The following is a 19881-nucleotide window of genomic DNA, read 5'->3' on the forward strand; positions in this document are numbered from 1 at the left end:
TCAAAGCTCTATAAACTACACATATCTACCTAAAAAGTATTAATTGTTGAAAACTATAAAAAATTTAATATTTTACAGCTTCTTCTGTATCACTAACCCAAAACTACACAGTAAGTTTTTATGATGTTTGTCCTCAGATAAAATCTAAGTTCAGAGAGTTAAGAAGATAACTAATATTAGTTCAATGTTGTTAAATACAACAGATTTGGTCTTTCTCATACTTTTTCTGTTCCAAATTCCTCTCAGTCATGCCAAGTGTGTTGTGAATTTGGTTCCTAAGGCCACCACACAATTTCAGAACCTGAACACAATCTACACTGGATTAGAATAGCTTCTAATGGTGCTTCCCTTAGTTACAAGTGTTGACGTGCTATATAAAACACTGCCATCTACTGGGAATATCTGGTAATCAAAAGCAACAAATAAAAACAGGAACTTTGCTTTTTAATAAACATAGTTATGTGCTTTGTCATAGCATATTAAGAATATAAGAAGACTCACATAGACCCTCTATCAAGGATATTAAAATCTAGTAAAAGATACAAATGAAGACAGAATTAATTACAGCAAGTTGTGAAATAATAAGGATGACAGTGATAAGTGCTAAAAATGTGCAAAGTAAAGGAGCAGAGAGGGAATACAGAAAAGGTGTAATTCATTTTGAATAGCGAACTAGGAAACACTTAATAGAAGAAGTGATATTTGGCAGATTCAAAAGAACAGCAGGTTTTCAACAGATGAACGTGTGGAGTGATAAAGATATATAATTTTGCATTTATAACCCTAATCTCATAACCAATAATGCATTCTGCCTCCAGTGAGATGAATTTCATCTCTGAAAATGAGTCAATGGTATTGGAAAGGAAATGGTGAAAAAGGAATGTATAGTTTTGTGTGGCTGGAACCTATTATAGCTAAGGAATATGTAGAAGTTAAAATCAGACAAATAGATCACAGCTCCAATAATCTTTAATGTCCAGATAAGGAATTTAAACATTTTTCTTAAGATAACAAATAGCAAGCCATCAATAGTTTAAAAGCATAGGGGTGATAAACCATACAACTAGAGGTTCATTATATGATGGAGATATTAATGTGTATGATGAATATATTATATATTTAGGTGTTATATATCTATATTATATACAATATATACTCCTGTATCATATATTAAGATATACATTTCTATAATTGCATCACATATGCAATAAACAAATATATATTTTATATATTTAGTTTATATATATTTAACTTTATATACTTTATATATTTATATATTATATATAGAAAATTATACCTTTATAAATAATAACAAAATATTTATAAATTTATATTGCTTTTATATATATTGCATTTATATATATAAAATACATAATGTCATGTGTCTGTGTACATATATACAAAAGTATTAGCAGCAGGCCTGGAATCTATTTGCTCCCTTAACTGGGGGTACTCAGGAAAGGAAGATGTCCTAGTCAAATCCCTGTACACTTGCTAATGACCTCCTGGTAAAAGTACTAATGATATTCACTTGACTTCTAATGTTCTACAGTTAGAGGAAAGTCCTTATCTTCATAATGTTTTTAGCTGATGGATGTGGTCTCTCTCGGTGGCTCAATGTAAATAATCCTAGAATGTATGGATTCCTATGGTATGGCTCTCAAAAAACATCACTAAGCTATATAAGTATCATGCTATAAAATAAAAACATTTTATGATTAAAATAGCTCTCTTTTCTGTAAATGATGCCCTGCATGCTTCTTTTTGAGAACTCCTATATAAAATCCGGTCCAGAACCAATCCAAAATGGCAAGAAAGGCCCTAGAAAGAGTGACGGGAGTTCCAGGCTTCTCCGTGCTTCACCTGTGTCTCACAACTACCTGTATCCTTGAAATTCTTAAGTCGGATATTAGCTAAAATCTCTGATTTTTGTCATTTTGAATATTTCAACCCTTTGTGTTTTATGCATGTTTATGTGTATGTGTATACATGTAATTTTAATTTATATGGTAAAATATGAACATGTCCCAACAACCGTCGAATTCCATTTCTATTATCAAAACACCTTTATAGTTTTTGTAGCGTATCCTTCCATGAATATGCATCCTACGCTACCCAAACCTAAAATCTAAATGTAAGCAAGAACTCTGTTAACTATATCCATAGCACCAGGAACTATGTGGTTGGCATATGTTCACTAAATGAATTGAGAATACAAATGTATTGCACATTTTTTCTTTACATAAACGAGACTGTGCTACATATAGAGAACAGCTTCCTTTTTCGATGAGAATATAACATATCTTTTAAGTCCAGTTTATACAGCTCTACTTCATTCTTTTTAAAGGCTGCAATGTAGGGGCGCCTGGGTGGCGCAGTCGTTAAGTGTCTGCCTTTGGCTCAGGGTGTGCGTGATCCCAGCGTTCTGGGATCGAGTTCCACATCAGGCTCCTCTGCTAGGAGCCTGCTTCTTCCTCTCCCACTCCCCCTGCTTGTGTTCCCTCTCTCGCTGGCTGTCTCTCTCTGTCAAATTAATAAATAAAATCTTTAAAAAAAAAAAGGCTGCAATGTAGCATTTTATGGCATGAATATAATTTATTAAACCATTTCATCTATTGTTGGACATCTGGGTTGCTTCTAACATATCTTGCATTAACAAGAAAGCTACAGTGAACACTGGTGTTATTATATGTATGTGTTTGTGTTATTTCCATACATTAGATCCCTAGAAGTAAAAAACACAGGGTTGATTTTAGTGGGTGCTTTCAAATTACGTTCTTTTTTCACTTTTGCCAATCTGATAAAACTCTCATGTCCTTTTAAGCATCTTTTCTATAATGCTCAGTATGTTTATTTCTACCATGAAATGCTTTCTCCAAATTTTTAAAAAGTTGGTATTTCTTAATTTATAATAACTATTAATAGTTTTTAATATTTAGATATCCAAATGTACCACATGTTCCCTTTATAACCTTTAGGGTTTTGCATTTTGCTTAGAGCTTCTCTATCCCAAGGTTATTAAAAAATGCTCTCTTATATCTTCTTTAATGTACTAAGAGTTTTGTTTGATACAGCTAAATTATTAACCACCTAGAATTTTATGGTGGATTAACCAGATGAAAACACACTATTTTAAAGCATTTAAAAATGCAATATTAACTTCCTAAAATTTTGGACTTCATTTTTTATATTAAATTCCCATACCTAGACCTGGATCAGAGCTGCTTAGCATATGAAATATAAAAGAAGTGATATCTAACTAATGATTGGTGTGAGAGAGAGTATTAAGGAAGAAGGAAAACTTGAGTGTGACTCCCAGGATTTGGGCTTGAGAACCAACTGGATGTCATATATAAGCATACAAGAGAAGATGGCAGAGTTTCTGACATGTTTAACAAGAGATATCTATGGATATCAAAATAGAAATGTACAACTGCATTTGGATAGGGCTAAAAGTCGGGAAAAGATTTGACTATAAAGATTTAGGTGACACAGGCAAATAAGTGTTATTTGACAAGTGACAGAGACTTGGAGAATGTAAATATTTCAAGGATGAGAAAAGGGGACAGCAAGGGAGCCTGTAAGAGCAGTTAAGTAGGTGGGAAAAAAAATCATGTGAAGAAAACCAGAGCAAAGTGACATCATGGAACCAAAGGGAATAAAAGTTTCAGGACTAAGAAAATGATAAATTATATCAAATATAAAAAATGAGTAGTATTAAAAAGTAAAAAAAGTTAAAAAAAAAGATTTGGTTTGAGGACTGTCTTTTCGATTTGAAGAAGGGCAATCCTGGTAAAACCATTTTATTACCCTGTTGGAACAATAACCAGTCTGCAATGGTTGGAAGTCAAAGGAGAAACAGTGAATATAGATTAGTATTTCCAGAAGACAGGTGGTAAAAAGAGCTTTATTAATCAGAAGTTGTTGGAGAGGGATAGACTTGATGGAGGTCTTTTGGTAAAAAGGAGAAGGACTTTGCGGGTCTTTTAAGCTGAAGAGACAATACCCACTGAATGGGAGAAGTTAAAGACACACAGGAAAGAAAACGGATAACAGAGGGAATGAAAGGAATGGGGTCTAAGGCAAGTGGAGACTGGGCCTCTGATTGAAGAACAGGGGATGGAATGATGAATATGGATATGGGGAGGGGTCTGAGGTTTTTTTCTGGGTGGGTAGTAGAAGGGCAAGGGATGGGAACTAAGGGAATTCAAGCATGAAGGACTTTTATTTCCATTCAGTAAATATATTGTCCTGTAAGAATGAGGCAGGCCAGAGTAGGAAAGAATGTGGGAGGAGTCTGGTGAGCTTGGAAACGACTCACTCTAGGGAAACAGAAGAAAAGCGGCTTAGAAGTTCCAGGGTGATCCCAATGATGCAGCTAAATTTGGAGTCTACAAATATATCTGTGTGATCTTTTCTGCTCGTGCTTAGCGCCTGGCTAGAGGCATATACATGGTTCAATTGACTGATGGTTGGAATTTTGCCAGGTAGTCAGGGGTTAGTAAGTTGAGGTTATTGAAAAAGGAGTCTTGGCTATTTCAGAAAGAAAACAAAACCAGGAGAATATGGATGAAAGACAGTAAGAGATGGAAAGTCTAGGAATTAGAGTTCTTGACTAGGTTGAAAAACTAGTTTTCATCTATTTTCTATACATGTACAATCTACCAACAAATGTCATTTTAATACTCATGGGTATTCTAAGACACTTTAACTTTTTACTTAATGAAACGAGGGGCTGGTAGAAAATAATCACGATACATTGGTAAATTTACCAATTTTTGTTTTGACTATTTATGAATAGCCACAAAGCTCTGGAACTAGAGACAGCGTATACGTGTCTTTCTTTTTTTTTTTTAGTAATTATTAAGATTATGTATACAAGGTGATTATACTTTATTTTATCTAGTATATCAGAAAAATTATAAATCATGTTCAGATTTTTTCAGGGGGTAGAAGTTGAGTGTAGACAGGAAAGAAGTGGAGGAAATCACTAATATTTGCCTATGTTCCATTATATTTTAATACTGCTTAGTCAATATTAGACTTAGCTTTGCAACAATGGTTTAGAAATTTTCCTGTATTTACTTTGGTTAATTTATAGAGACTTCAATAAAATAAGACTTGGAAGGAAGAAAGAAAGAGTACTTTCAACATGAAAACAAAACCTAAAGGTTTCTCCATACTAAAATTATCTTTATTCCCATGAATATACATATTAATATTTTTTGAATGCTATATTTAAGCTTATAAACTTACTCATCCCTCTAAAATAAGCTTAAAAATAACTTCCTCTTACCTGCCGTAAAGTACGTGCCACTATGCTTTCTAATACTGGTCCTCTATCTTCATGCAGCAAATGAACTTCATCAAGAATAAGGAGCTTTACAATTTGGGAAAGAGCTACATCTCCGACACTCTTTCTTGTCACTACATCCCATTTTTCTGGAGTGGTCACAAGCATCTATATGGTAAGATGAATTAAAAAAGAGAAAAAGTCACATAGATTATATAAATTTCAAATGTGTCACTCAGAAAGAAATATGATTGGCAACCTTTATACAGATGAAATAAAAAGTGTTTAAAATATCCAGAATGATATGTAATTTACTGTAGACACTGTCACTTCAAGAGTAAGATTTCATTTAGCTTCACTTAAGTTGTGATGTTAAGCAGTTATTTAAAACTCAATGATGAGTTTTAAAAAAACTGTAGTGAAGTGGGGCGCCTGGGTGGCACAGTTGTTAAGTATCTGCCTTTGGCTCAAGGCGTGATCCCGGCATTCGGGATCAAGCCCCACATCAGGCTCCTCCGCTGGAAGCCTGCTTCTTCCTCTCCCACTCCCCCTGCTTGTGTTCTCTCTCGCTGGCTGTCTGTCTCTGTCAAATAAATAAATAAAATCTTTAAAAAAAAAAATCTTAAAAAAAAATTGTAGTGAAGTGTACAAAATACACAGCTTTTTTGAAAAGTGTCTTATGATGTAAAAACCAAATGATTCTGGGGCGCCTGGGTGGCTCAGTCAGTTAAGCCATCTGCCTTTGGCTCAGGTCATGATCCCAGGATCCTGGAATCCAACCTTGCTTTGGGCTCTCTGCTCAGCAGGGAGCCTGATTCTCCCTCTCCCTCTGGCCCTCCCCTGCCCCTGCTCCTGAAAAGGGACAACGAAGTGAACCAAGTGTTAAAAGGCAATAAAAAAGAAACCAAGAATCCACTCTAGGAATGGTTACCTGTTTACACCTATCTAAATCTGAAGGAAACTTTACTACTGACAGAGTTTTCAAAAAATTGCCCTTTATTATCAACTAGTATATGCAGTATTTCATACCAAAAATGAATACATATAATACAGCCTAACTGGCACATAATAGCAACCCAAAGACTGAGATCGGAGATTCCAGGGCATGTAGAGCAGGAGGTAAGCCCAAGCCATTTATGTGAGCCTCATAGTAGCAGACCATTTAATGTGAAACTGTAATTATAATTCTCTTAGCTTTTCATATACTAAATTGTTTGTGTCCTCTAAAAGCATCCTGTTGCAGAGAAAAAGATGACAAGCTTAATACCTTCTACGATAGTAATACTACATTAGGAAATAAGCCAATATGTGGATAATTCAAAGAATACTAGATAACAAATCAAAATCAAAGCTTCTCCTGGCCAGTATATCAGGATTAGAGAGACTGATGATAGTCACAACTGAACTGTACTTAGAAGGGGTTAACTGAGATGACGGTCTGATTGTTCTCTCATTTTTGTTATTTCACATCTGATTAAGTCACCTATGGGGACAATAATAACATTTTTTTTAGATTGGCACAAGTTATATATAAATTCTTAACAAATCCATAATCTAAATTTATCAACATGACCTGTTGCATTATTAGAGATATCACTGCTATCATTATGAAATGAACTATATCAACTACAAAATTTTGAAGCTGTACTTGAACAGAAATTAACAAACTATAGTGAAATGGATTAAGGAATTCATATCTAAGATATGAAATATTATAAATCCAAAGCTACTTAGTTCAAAGTTGCTAAAGCTAAATGGCAATATTGAGATCACATCAAATTTTACAGAAAAGATCTGCTGCTGCAATTAAGTATAAACAGATGTATAATAAATTTTGAGACCTAAAATGGGTATAAACATCCACTGTGCATTAAAGTCTCTAGTAACAAATTTAAATTGAACTTCTACTTTGAATAATGACAAATTTTAAATAATCCAAGATATATTAATATAAATACACCCAGGGATTACTTACTAACAACCCTTTTCATAAAAATCCTGGAAGACATGCCTATCTGTTTTCAAAACAACAATTCTCTTACACTGTACATTTAATATCAAAATTTAAATAATAAGCTTATGAGTTACAAATGTTAGGAACAACACAGGGTATACTTTTTAATAATAAATACAAAGCTTGGCTACCTACCTCACCATGAACTTAGAGTATTATGCTAATACTGTCTTCTAATTAACTTTCGAGATGACGATGTGGCAACAAATTGCAAAATCAAATTTTTCTGCTATCAGAAAGTTATACCAAGGAAACCTTAAAAATCCATTTTAGCATTTTATTATACTTTCGGCATAGTGAGAAGAGGCTTCATTTATATTACTATTTCATCACTTCGGTTCCCTGAACTTAAAATGGCTAGAACATAAAGTATCAACATTTGCTTAATGAATTGGAACTCATGCAAGACATTTCCATCTGCTCTTATACTGGGGCATGGGTTAGCTGTCAACATTTTTACTGTCAACTTAAATTTTTCTCAATACATGTACTTCTTCCCTCAGAAATACAAAAATCATTACTTGAAACTGTTCCAATTTTATCCTGTCCACTGGGAAAATGGTATAGTCGTAATGTTATATACTACCATTGTGTCAAAAATTTGGTGTATTTAGTTTTAAAATGCTCATCTATTTGACAGAAATACCAAGCGACCTAAGACCTGCCAGAACCAATTCATCTGGCAATTCACTTAAACATTAATAATAATAATAATAATAATAATAATAATAATAATATATTACGGGGAGCCTAGCTGGCTCAGTCATTAAGTGTCTGCCTTCGGTTCAGGTCATGATCCCAGGGTCCTGGGATCGAGCCCTGCATCGGGCTCCCTGCTCAACGGGAAGCCTGCTTCTCCCCCTCTAACTCCCCCTGCTTGTGTTCCCTCTCTTGCTGTCTCTTTTTCTGTCAAATAAATAAATAAAATCTTTTAAAAATAATATTTATTATTATTATTATTATTATTATTATTTCACCTTTTAAAACACTATGACCTAAGGGAAGTCACTTTATCTCTTCTTCCTTTTATTTTTCAGCTTTATTGAGATACTGAGATGTAACATATGTAAATTTAAGGTGCACATGTGATGATCTGATACAGGTGTATAATGCAAAATGATTACCATAGAAAGGTTAATTAACCCTCCCATCCCCTTACACAATTACCTGTGTGTTTGTGTGTGTGTGTGTGTGTGTTTATGTTTTATCACCTGTGTGTGATAACATTTAAGGTCCACTCTATTAATAACTTTCAAATTACCATTAGCATGCTAGTATATTAAATCCTGTGAACATATTCATCTTACAGCTGTAAGTTTATATCCCTTAACCAGTATCTCCCCATTTCCCCTATCTCCAGCCCTTGGCAACCACCACTCCACTACTGAAGTACAGCTTTTTTATATTCTGCATTTAAGTAAGAACACACAGTATTGGCATAACGTCCTCAAGGTCCATCCATGTTGTCAAAAAGTTTGAGTTTCCCTCCTTTTTATGGCTGAGCAATATTCCATTGTACATATATAGCACATTTTCCTTATCCATTCATCTACTGGAGGACACTTAGGTTGTTCCCATGTCTTGGCTACTGTTGATAAGCTGCAAAGAACATGAGGGAACATGAGGATGTTGAATTTTGTCAAATGTTTTTTTTTTTTCTGCATCTGGTAAGATGATGGTATGATTCTTCTCTTTCATTCTATTAATATGATGAATTGGTCTGTTTAGATTTTCTTTCTTAATGAGTCAGTAGGTTGTATGCTTCTAGGAATTTATCCATTTTTCCTAGGTTGTCCAATTTACTGATGTAAAATTGCTCACAGTAGTCTCTTATGATCCTCTTTATCTCTATGGTATCCAAATTGGAAAGGAAGCAATAAAACTGTCACTATTTGCAGAAGACATGACACTATATATAGAAAACCCTAAAGACTCCACCAAAAAAACCCCTGTTAAAACTAATAAACTATTTCAGTAATGTTGCAGGATACAAAATAAATAGAAATCTATTGCATTTCTATAAATTAATAACAAACTATAATAGAAATGAAGAAAACAATCTCATTTACAATTGCATCAAAATGAATAAAATACCCGGGAATAAATTTAACCAAGGAGGTGAAAGATCTATACACTGAAAACTATAAGACACTGATGAAAGAAATTGATGAAGACACTAAGAATTAGCAAGATATTCTGTGTTCATGGATTGGAAGAATTAATATTGTTAAAAATGTCCACACTACCGAAGAATTAATATTGTTAAAAATGTCCACACTACCTAAAACAATCTATAGATTCAATGTAATCCCTATCAAAATCCTAACAGTGTTTTTCATAGAACTAGAACAAAAAATTCTAAAATAGGTATGAAACCATAGAAGACCCAGAATAAACAAAGCAGTCTTGAGAAAGAAGAACAAAGCTGGAGGCATCACAGTCCCTGATTTCAAATTATATTACAAAGCTATAATAATCAAAAGAGTACAGTATGGGCCAAAAAAGAGTCACATATATAAATGGAACAGAAAAGAGAGCCCAGAAATAAACCCACACATAATATTGTCAATTAATTTACAACAAAGGAGCCAAGACTATACAGTGGGGAAAAGACAGTCTTCAAAAATGGTGTTGGAAAAACTGGATAGCCACATGCAAAAAAACGAAATCAGACCATTATCATACACCATGCACAAAAATTGACTGAGAATGGATAAAAGGCAGGAATTTAAGACCTAGTAACATAAAACTCCTAGAAGAAAACAAGGGAAGTAAGCTCCTTGACATTGGATTTTAGGATCTGACTCCAAAAGCAAAGGCAAAAAAAGAAAAAATCTATAAAGTGGGACTACATCAAACTAAAAAAACTTCTTCACAGCAATGGAAACCATCAATAAAATGAGAAGGCAGCCTACCAACTGGGAGAAAATATTTGCAAATCATATATCTGAGAAGGGGTTAATATCCAAAATAAATACTCGAACAACTCAACAGCAAAACAAACAAACAAAGTAATCTGATTTTAAAAAATGGGCAGAGGTCCTTAACAGACATTTTTCTAAAGAAGATATGCAGACGGCCAATAGGCGCATGAAAAGATATTCAACATCACTAATCATCAGGGAAATGTAAATTAAAACCACAATGAGAAATCACCTCCACATGTAGAAGGCTATTATCAAAAAGACATGAAATAACAAGTGCTGGAGAGGCTGTGGAGAAAAGAAAGCCCCATACATTGTTGGTGGGCATGTAAACTGGTGGTGCCCTACTATGGAAAAGAGTATGGAGGTTCCTCAAAAATTAAAAATACAACTATCATATGATCCAGATAGTCCAGATATTCTGCTTAATCAGAAAATAATAACACTAATTTTTTTTAAAGATTTTATTTATTTATTCGACAGAGATAGAGACAGGCAGCGAGAGAGGGAACACAAGCAGGGGGAGTGGGAGAGGAAGAAGCAGGCTTATAGCAGAGGAGCCTGATGTGGGGCTCGATCCCATAACGCCAGGATCACGCCCTGAGCCGAAGGCAGATGCTTAACCACTGTGCCACCCAGGTGCCCCCAGAAAATAATAACACTAATTTAAAAAGATATGTGTACCTCTATGTTCACTACAGCTTTATTTACAATAGCCAAGATATGGAAACAACCCAAGTTTTCATTAATAGATGAATGGATAAAGAAGATGTACACATACAATGGAATAATAGTCATAAAAGATAAGAAGGAAACTTACTATTTGCAACAACATGTATAGACCTTCAGGATATTATGCTAAGTGAAATAAATTAGAGAACGGTAAGTACCATACGATTTCACTTGTATGTGGAATCTAAAAAACAAAACAAATGAGCAAACAAGACCAAACACAACTTACCAATACACAGAACAGATTAGTTGTTATCAGAAGGGAAGAGGTTGGGGGTGGGTAGAATGGGTGAAGGTGGTGAAGTATATGGTGATGAATGATAAACAGACTCACTGTGGTGATCACTTTGCAGTGTATACAAAGAACAAATTATAAGGTTATAAACCACTTTTACAGCAAAAAAAAAATTAAAGAAATACAAGAAATTTTAAAGATAAATGTATACTTTCTTGCTTTTATAATATTTAAAATTGATTTTGAAATTTGTATGTAGACTCTAAAAAATGGGAAAATTGTTTAAGCTAATTACATAAAAAAACCAGAATGGTAAAATACCAAAATTTAGTCATTAAAATCCCATAGATTAATAATAGTATTACTAATAATAATGGTATTAATAATAGCATTACTATTATTTCATCAAATCTCAGGAGCCATTGATTATAAGCTACACCATCACTGTAAGTGTCATTAAGAAATTAAAAAAAAAACACTACAAGAAAATTTTTCTTTTCATCAAGATAAGTGTATTCTTTAATGCCCATGACCTATTTCATCCATTCTTCCACCCAGCTCCCCTCTAGTAATCATCAATTTGTTCTCTATAGTTAACAGTCTGTTTCTTGGTTTGTTTCTCTCTCCTTTTTTCTTTTCCTTTGCTTGTTTCTTTTGTTTCTTAAATTCCACCGATGAATGAGATTATATGGTATTTGTCTTTCTCTGATGTACTTCACTAACATTATACTCTCTAGCTTTATCCATGTTGTTGCAAATGGCAAGATTTCATTCTTTTTTAAGACTGAATATATTCCATTATGTATACTACTTCCTCTTTATCCATTAATCTATTGATGGACACTGGGGCTGCTTCCATAGTTTGGCTTTGTAAATGATGCCACAATAAACATAGGGGTGCATTTATTGCTTTGAAGTAGTGTTTTTGTATTTGGGGGATAAATACCCAATAGTCTGATTACTGGATGATAAATTAGTTTTATTTTTAATTTTTGAGGAACCTCCAAACTGTTTCCCACAGTGGCTGTACCAATTTTCAATCCCACCAACAAGGGTTACTTTTTGTCCACATCCTCTCTAATACTTGCTTCTTCTGTTGCTTCATTTTTAGCATGTATAAATGCAACAGATTTCTGTACATTTATTTTGTATCCCATGACTTTATTGAATTAACTTATCAGTTCCATATTTTTTTTTTTTTGGTGGTCTTCTCTCTATATAGTATCATATCAACCACAAATAGTGAGAGTTTTACTCCTTCCTTACTGATTTGGATGACTTTATTTCCTTATGTTGTCTAACTGTTGTGGCTAAGACTTCTAGTACTATTTTGAATAGAAGTGCTGAGACTGGACATCCTTGTCTTGTTCTTGACATTAGGGGAAACACTCAGTTTTTCACCACTAAATATGATAATGGCTCTGGGTTTTCCATATAAGGCCTTTACTATTTTGAGGTATGTTCCCTCTAGATCTACTTTGCAGAGGATTATTATCATGAACGGATGTTGCACATTGTCAAATACTTTTGCTGCATCTATTGAAATGATCATACGGTTTTTATCCTTTCTCTTATTGATGTGACAAATTGAGTTGATTGTTTTGAGAATACTGAACCACCTTTCATGCCAGTATATGTCCCAATTGATCATGGCGTATGATTTTTTAAAATATATTGTTAAATTCAGTTTGCTAATATTTTGTTGAGGATTTTTACATCTAAATTCATCAGAGATACTGGCCTTTAGTTCTCCTCTTTTTGTGGTGTCTTTATCTGTTTTGTTATCAGGTTGATATTGGCCTCAGAGAATAAATTTGGAAGTTTTCCTTCCACTTCTATTTTTTGGAATAGTTTGTGAAGAATAGGTATTAACTCTTTAAACATTTTATAGAATTCTCTTGTGAAGCCATCTGGTCCTGGACTTTTGTTTGTTGAGAGTTTTTTTGATTACTGATTGAATTTCATTGCTGTTGATTAGTCTGTTCAAATGTTCCTTCTTTCTGTTTTAGTTTTGGTAGGTTATATGTTTCTAGGAATTCATTCATTTCTTCTAAGTTGTCCAATTTATTGGAATATAGATTTTCATAACATTTTTACAATTGTTTGTATTTCTGTGGTGCTGGTTATTATTTCTTCTCTTTCATTAGTGATTTTGTTTATTTGGGTCTCTCTTTTTTAATGAGTCTGACTAGAGGTTTACCAATTTTGCTGATCTTTTCAAAGAACCAGCTCTTGGTTTCATTGATCTGTTCTGTTGTTTTTTTCAGTTTCTGCATCATTTATTTCTGCTCTAATCTTTATTATTTCCTTTCTTTTGCTGGGTTTGGGTTTGTTTGTTCTTTTTCCAACTCTGTTATGTGTAATGTCAGGTTGTTTGAGATTTTTCTTTCTTCTTGAGGTAGGCCTGTATTGCTATAAACTTCCCTCTTAGAACCACTTTTGCCACATCTCAAAGATTTTGGACCACTATTTTCATTTGTTTCTACGTAATTTTTGATATCTTCTTTAATCTCTTGGTTGACCACCATTCATTATTTAGTAGCATGTTATTTAACTTCCACGTACTTGTGCTCTTTCCAGATTTTTTCTTCTGGTTGACTTCTATTTACATAGTGTTGTAGTCTGAAAATATGCATGGTATGACTTTGATTTTTTTGAATTTGTTGAGTCTTCTTTTGTGGCTTAATATGTGATCTATTCTGGAGAATGTTCCATGTGTACTTGAAAAGTGTGTATTCTGCTATTTTAGGATGGAATGTTTGAATATGTATGTTAAGTCCATCTGGTCCAGTGTGTTTTTCAAAGCCACTGCTACCTTGTTGATTTTCTATTTAGATGATTTGTCCATCAATGTAAGTGGGATGTTAAAATCCCCTACTATTATTGTATTACTATCGATTACTTCATGTTTGTTATTAACTGTTTTATGTATTTAGATGCTCCAATGTCGGGTGCATAAATATTTACAATTGTTATATCCTCTTCTTTGAATGTCCCTTTTATCTTATATAGTGTCCTTCTTTGTCTCTTGTTACAGTCTTTGTTTTAAAGTCTCTTGTCCAATGTAAGTATTGCTGTTACAGCTTTCTTTTGACATCCATTTGCATGATAAATGTTTCTTCATCCCCTTACTTCCAATCTGCAAGTGTCTTTCAGTCTGAAATGAGTCTCTTATAGGCAGCAATAAATGGGTCTTATTTCTTTATCAACTCTGTCACCCTATGGCTTTTGATTGGAGCATTCAGTCCATTTACATTCAAAGTAGTTATTGACAGATATGTATTTATTGTCATTTTGTTACTTGTTTTATGGCTGTTTCCACTATCAAGTGAATTTTTAAAATGTGTCTTACAATTAATGAAATATGGTACATTTAGTTGAAAATGGTAGGGATCTACTAATTAAACTAAAGAGCAATATTCAAGAACACTTGCTTAATACATCTTCTCTGGTGAAAACAGTCGTTCTGGAACTGTTACAAATCACATTCTAATGTTATAGATGTAGACCAGGCAACAGTTTGCAGGATTTAGGAATTCTATCTTCCTTTTTAAAATACATAATCACATATCCACTCAACCAACAAGTTTATAAATTACATGAATGTTTTAATTTAAAGAATAAAGCTAAAATGTCACACAGTTTAGATTCAATAAACATATATAATTATAATTACAGTTATACTAACCTCTGCTATACAAATGTCAGCTCTGATTGATGGCAACAGCCCCCATAATGGAATCTGACAACTTGCAAATTATACCTGCCCCTGGGGACACTACAGCAAATCAGTTAGTTCCAACTATTTCCTTTTGTACATTTTTATGTTCCTTCCTCTCCCATCAATTCACATGCATGAGTACCTGCTCACACGTATAGAACACAAAGTCTTCTGAAGTATCTAGTTTTATTTATTTATGTCAAGGACCACAGCTTTCAATTATAAAATAAAAATATAGAAATTAATTGAAAAATCTTCAAGTAGAGAAGTATTTTTACCTCGTATTCTTTGTTGGAAGTACAGATGTGATCAAGCTAAAGCATAAAGAATGTAATCTGAAATGTATCTTAGTATTTTCGCACTAGCAAAAAAACTGATACTATTTTCAGTTAATATTTCACAGGTAACATTTACTAAATAAACAAAGGGTAACTCAATAAGAAATTTGAACTTTTGAAGGAACATAGCACAGAGTGCTGAGAGTAAGGAAGAAACATTTAAAATACTTTCTAGATTACACGTGTTTATAGCTGTAGTGTAATTCTCTTTGCAGTTCTTTTTGTTGATTTAAAATACTTTCCAACAATCTCAGGACATACATACTGAAGTCTAGCCTCAAGCAGTATAAGCCTAAAAGGATACAATACTTGGTTACCCTAAAACATAATTACACATAATAGAGAACACTACAAAAATTGTTTTATGTTGTTGCGCATACAAGCCATAAAGACCTTGCTCTAAATGCCTGTCCATAATACCCCAGTATTTCGTTCCATTAAAGTCTCATAGAGCAAGGGTCTGAAACAATTTACAATGATTCCTCTTCTGTTTACTCATAATGACAGATTTTTGACATGTGAATAATTTGTGGTAGAAACTGGTCCTGTGGTTAAGTTCTATTCTGTACAATTGGGGTATGATTCATAGAGTACAGGTTTCCTTGTTCTACTTCAGTTTTTTTTTTTTTCTCTTTACTGCCACATGTACAAAGCTCAGTTTGAGGATCAATTTCTTCCTAAAACACTTTAAAATGTCATATTGCAATGCCAAACTACTAAAACTTCAAATGTGATTTGCTAAAGATGTATTCTGCAGTAATTCTTAAGTAATTCAAATTACCAATTTTACCTCTTCAAACTAATACCAGACTTTCACTACTGAGAGATTTTGCCAATTCACAAATAATTAATCAAAATTTTGTTAGTGGTCTATACCACTGGGCAGGAGAGACAGATGAAGGAAGGATTCTAACATCTTATCAACAAATTATGGCAAAACCTTAGCTACTGAAAACTACTGCAATTTAGAAACTAAGGTGCCCCTACTGTATATCTACTTCTATTATTTAAATCCTTTCTATTTTATTTAGAAAAAGAACAAAGGCAGGACATGTGTTCTATTTAATCACAACTTATGGTTATCCAAGGGAGAGCTTCTCTATACAAGTCTATAAATAACTCAACGTCAATAGACAGGTGTCTGTGGTTAGGAATACGAAGATAAAGGCAAGACGTTTAGAAGCTTATACGATAAGGAGAAACAGCAAAAAAGAAATGAAATGTGGTCCAAACTCTTTCTCACACTATGTTACAAAATGAAATGGCCAATGACTGGGCAGCTGACCCTGCTCAACCAACTGATGCTGCCTCTGCCCACAACTCAGAGCCAATATGACAACGGTGCAGATCCAAATGAAATTGTACATTGTTCTGCATTTTTTCCTCCATTTCCTACAATCTTACAAAGTTAGAGCACCAAAAAAGAGACAAAACAAACAACAATTACTTGTTACTGGCTTTGAAGTGACTTAAACAGAAATTCACATACACTAAAGAGAGGCTTAGAAAAGTGATAAAGGAGAAAAGGAAATATGCCCCAAGCAAATACAGTGTCAAGAAATCGCCCAACTGAAAAAGAAAAACTGGGAGCGATGTCAGCAAAATAGTACCACTGGAATTTTAGTGTTCATCCCCTCCCCCAGAAACATCAATTTGAACAACTATCCGTGCATGAAAATAACTTCACAAGAGCTTAGGATTCCAAGTAAGGGATTACAGCACGTGGGTGCAGTACAGAAATAAGAAAAGATGTACTAAGGAGAGTAGGAAGGATAGATTCAAATCACCCCCTATTACCCCTCCTCTAAACCCAGGCAGCCCAGGGCAGAGATACCTTCCTCCATTGGAGAAAGAAAGTAATGTAGATGTCCCTTTTCATCGTAGGCCCCAGAGCTGGCCTGCTCCAGCACCAGGCCAATTCCAAGGCCTTTAAGTGCTCCCTGCTGGCTCCTGCAAACCTAGGCCCCTGGCACACCCTAGCACCCACTGGCTTTAGCAGCCCACGGCAGTTCCTGCAGCCCCAGAAAGCATCCATGGTACGGGCCAGCAGCAAGCTTCTGTGAACCCTGGCCCATGTACATGCAAAAGTGCTCAACATCGCTAATCATGGAAATGCAAATCAAAACCACAATGAGACATCACCTAATACCTGTTAGGAGGATTATTACCAAAACGGATACCAGCAAGTATAGCAGGAAACCGCTCCCCAAGTGATTCTGGTATTGCAACTTGAGTTAAGAAAACAGTTAACTAAACTGTTTTCACTATACTATCCAGATTTCTTTTAAGCAAATCACTAGCCAAAATGATTTTATTACGCTAACTGCAATGGCTCGGAGTTGAAATTACACTGTAGTTTTGCCTCCATGGGGTATCTTCATTACCTTACAAATTCATCATGAAGACACAGCTTTGTATCTTGATTAGTATTTGTTAATGATGCTTAATATCTTATTTTTTTGAAACTGTGCATTTTCCCCTTGTAGGAATTGTCTCTTCTTGTATTTAGTGTTTATATCATCAAATTGCATAACCTAAACTTTTAATGGAGATATTAACTATAACTAGTGTTGTCATTTTAGAGGTAATATGGCAAAATCTTTCAAAATTTAAAATGCACAAATCCTAGGTCCAGCAATCTCACTTCCAGAATTCTATCCTTGATAAAAGGCCTGAACACACAAATAGACATTCATGAAGTTTTTTAGAAAGCAATAATGTAGATCTATACATATTGATATTAAGTGAAAAAGCAAAATATTATACATTTTATACAGATACACACAAATGTATAAAGTATGATTCCATTTTTACTATGCTAAAAGAAAATACACACACACACACACACACACACATTTCTCTACATTCTCCAGGTCTTGAGGTGAAATGTTTAGGAGGTTTTTCTTAAACCAAAAAACCCTATTAATATTTCCCTTTCATAGGCTTCTCTGGCATCTCTGTGCCCAAATTTTCTATTTTAGCATTTATTACATATATTGTTTGCTTAAATATTTGTCTCCTTCAGTAGGCCACAGGTACTAAAAAGGCAAGGACAGTGACTGTCTCGACAGCTATTGTAACCACAATGTCTTGAAATGGGCTGGTACATGGTACATACTCAAGAACTGCTGATGAATTATATTTTTTTGCAGGTAATTATTAACCTCATAACACTGGTGGTTAACTCTTCTTTCCTAATAAGAAAATAGAACAAATATTTCTATATTTAAGAGGATTTATACAATTTATACACACACACACACACACACACACTGTCACATAACGGATTTTGTGAATTAGCCAGAAGAATGCTCTCCTTTCTAAATCTGTTCATGCACACTTACCAAATGGAAAAAAATCTAAAAACTTATTCAAGGAAAGAGGCCTATTTACTGAGTCCTGGACAAAGAAGACACTGGCGCCCACACTGATTATCCTGTGTTTTGGGGGATGATAATCTCAGTATCCGCATGTTATTTCCCTTAGATGAATGTTGTTAAGAAACGATGAGATTTTAATGGCTCCTCTTGGATTAACTTAAACTAAGTGGACTGGCTCTTTGTCTTTTTGGGAAAAGCAGAATCGTATCTCAGAGTATCACTCAAAAAGGAATGAATATAATTTGAACATCCTGTAATCAGGACTTACAGATTTTTATAATGCTCCTTTCCTGCCCTCCCACCCCTACTTTACCAAGCCTACCCCAGGCCTTTCCCAAGAGAACAGGCCAACATTTCTCTTCCTTATGTCCCATAAGGCAATAGTTGAGGTTTCCTAACTTAATTTCCTCCAAAGCAAGGAAGAAGAGTGGGTATTCCTATTAATGGACCGAAACCTTTACTTCTAGAAACACAATTTATCGATACTTCTAAATCTAAGTAACCTTATGGGCATGTCTCATTTATCAATACATTACCTCTGATATATTGTGAATGTTTAATGAGAGCACATTCAATATCTTTCAGTGATGTACTTATCAAGTATTTATTGTGTATCTACTACCACAAATCTTAGTTTCCTCCATAATAAAATGAAGAAAATAACAGTACCTACGTATCGGGATTATAATGAAAATGAAACACATAATACACACAAAATATTTAGAATAATGCCTGATAGGGATCCATCATTAGCATCATCCTCTTGTTCCTCATTGTAATGCACCAGACACTATGCTATATACTATGCAATGGTGAGGTAAGATAAAGGCAGACAGATAAAGCCCTTGATCTCAAAAGGCTTACATTGTAATACAGCTGGAGTGGCAATAGGCATTATACAATAAAACCGAAAAATACAAAATTTTACTTCTGATAAGCTACTAAGGATAACTTACTACTTAGATACTATCCAGTGATACAACAAATCATAATAGGAAAATTTGACCTAACCAGAGAAATCAGAAAATGCTTTATTAAAAAAGCAAAATTAGATTTAACATCTCAAAGATGAAAGGGCATTAATTACTTAAAGGAGAAAAAAAGACAGTTACGGGCAGAAGCGAAGCATGTACATAGAACAGATAGGGGAAAACATGGGTGGAAGAGAGTGAAGATAGGCAGCGTATATGGTTAGAGCAAAGAGGATGAGAGGACTGGAGCTTGGTGGAAATAAGATGGGCAGG

The 19881-nt window shown here is 34.1% G+C and overlaps 1 protein-coding gene across 6 annotated transcripts in view; it reads right to left on the bottom strand.

Moving 5' to 3' along the window:
- Window positions 1-19881, bottom strand: part of ASCC3 (activating signal cointegrator 1 complex subunit 3) — a 329433-nt gene that overhangs the window by 202727 nt on the left and 106825 nt on the right. For all 6 annotated transcript variants that reach the window (XM_087865343.1, XM_045806995.2, XM_045806990.2 and 3 more), the window contains one exon: window positions 5297-5461. In XM_087865343.1, coding sequence (XP_087721469.1) covers window positions 5297-5461 — 165 coding nt within the window. The remainder of the gene's footprint in view (window positions 1-5296; window positions 5462-19881) is intronic.

The sequence above is a fragment of the Ursus americanus genome, chromosome 11 (assembly GCF_024610735.1).
Source record: "Ursus americanus isolate L20-20 chromosome 11, mUrsAme1.1.p, whole genome shotgun sequence".
NCBI classification, from domain to species: Eukaryota; Metazoa; Chordata; class Mammalia; order Carnivora; family Ursidae; genus Ursus; species Ursus americanus.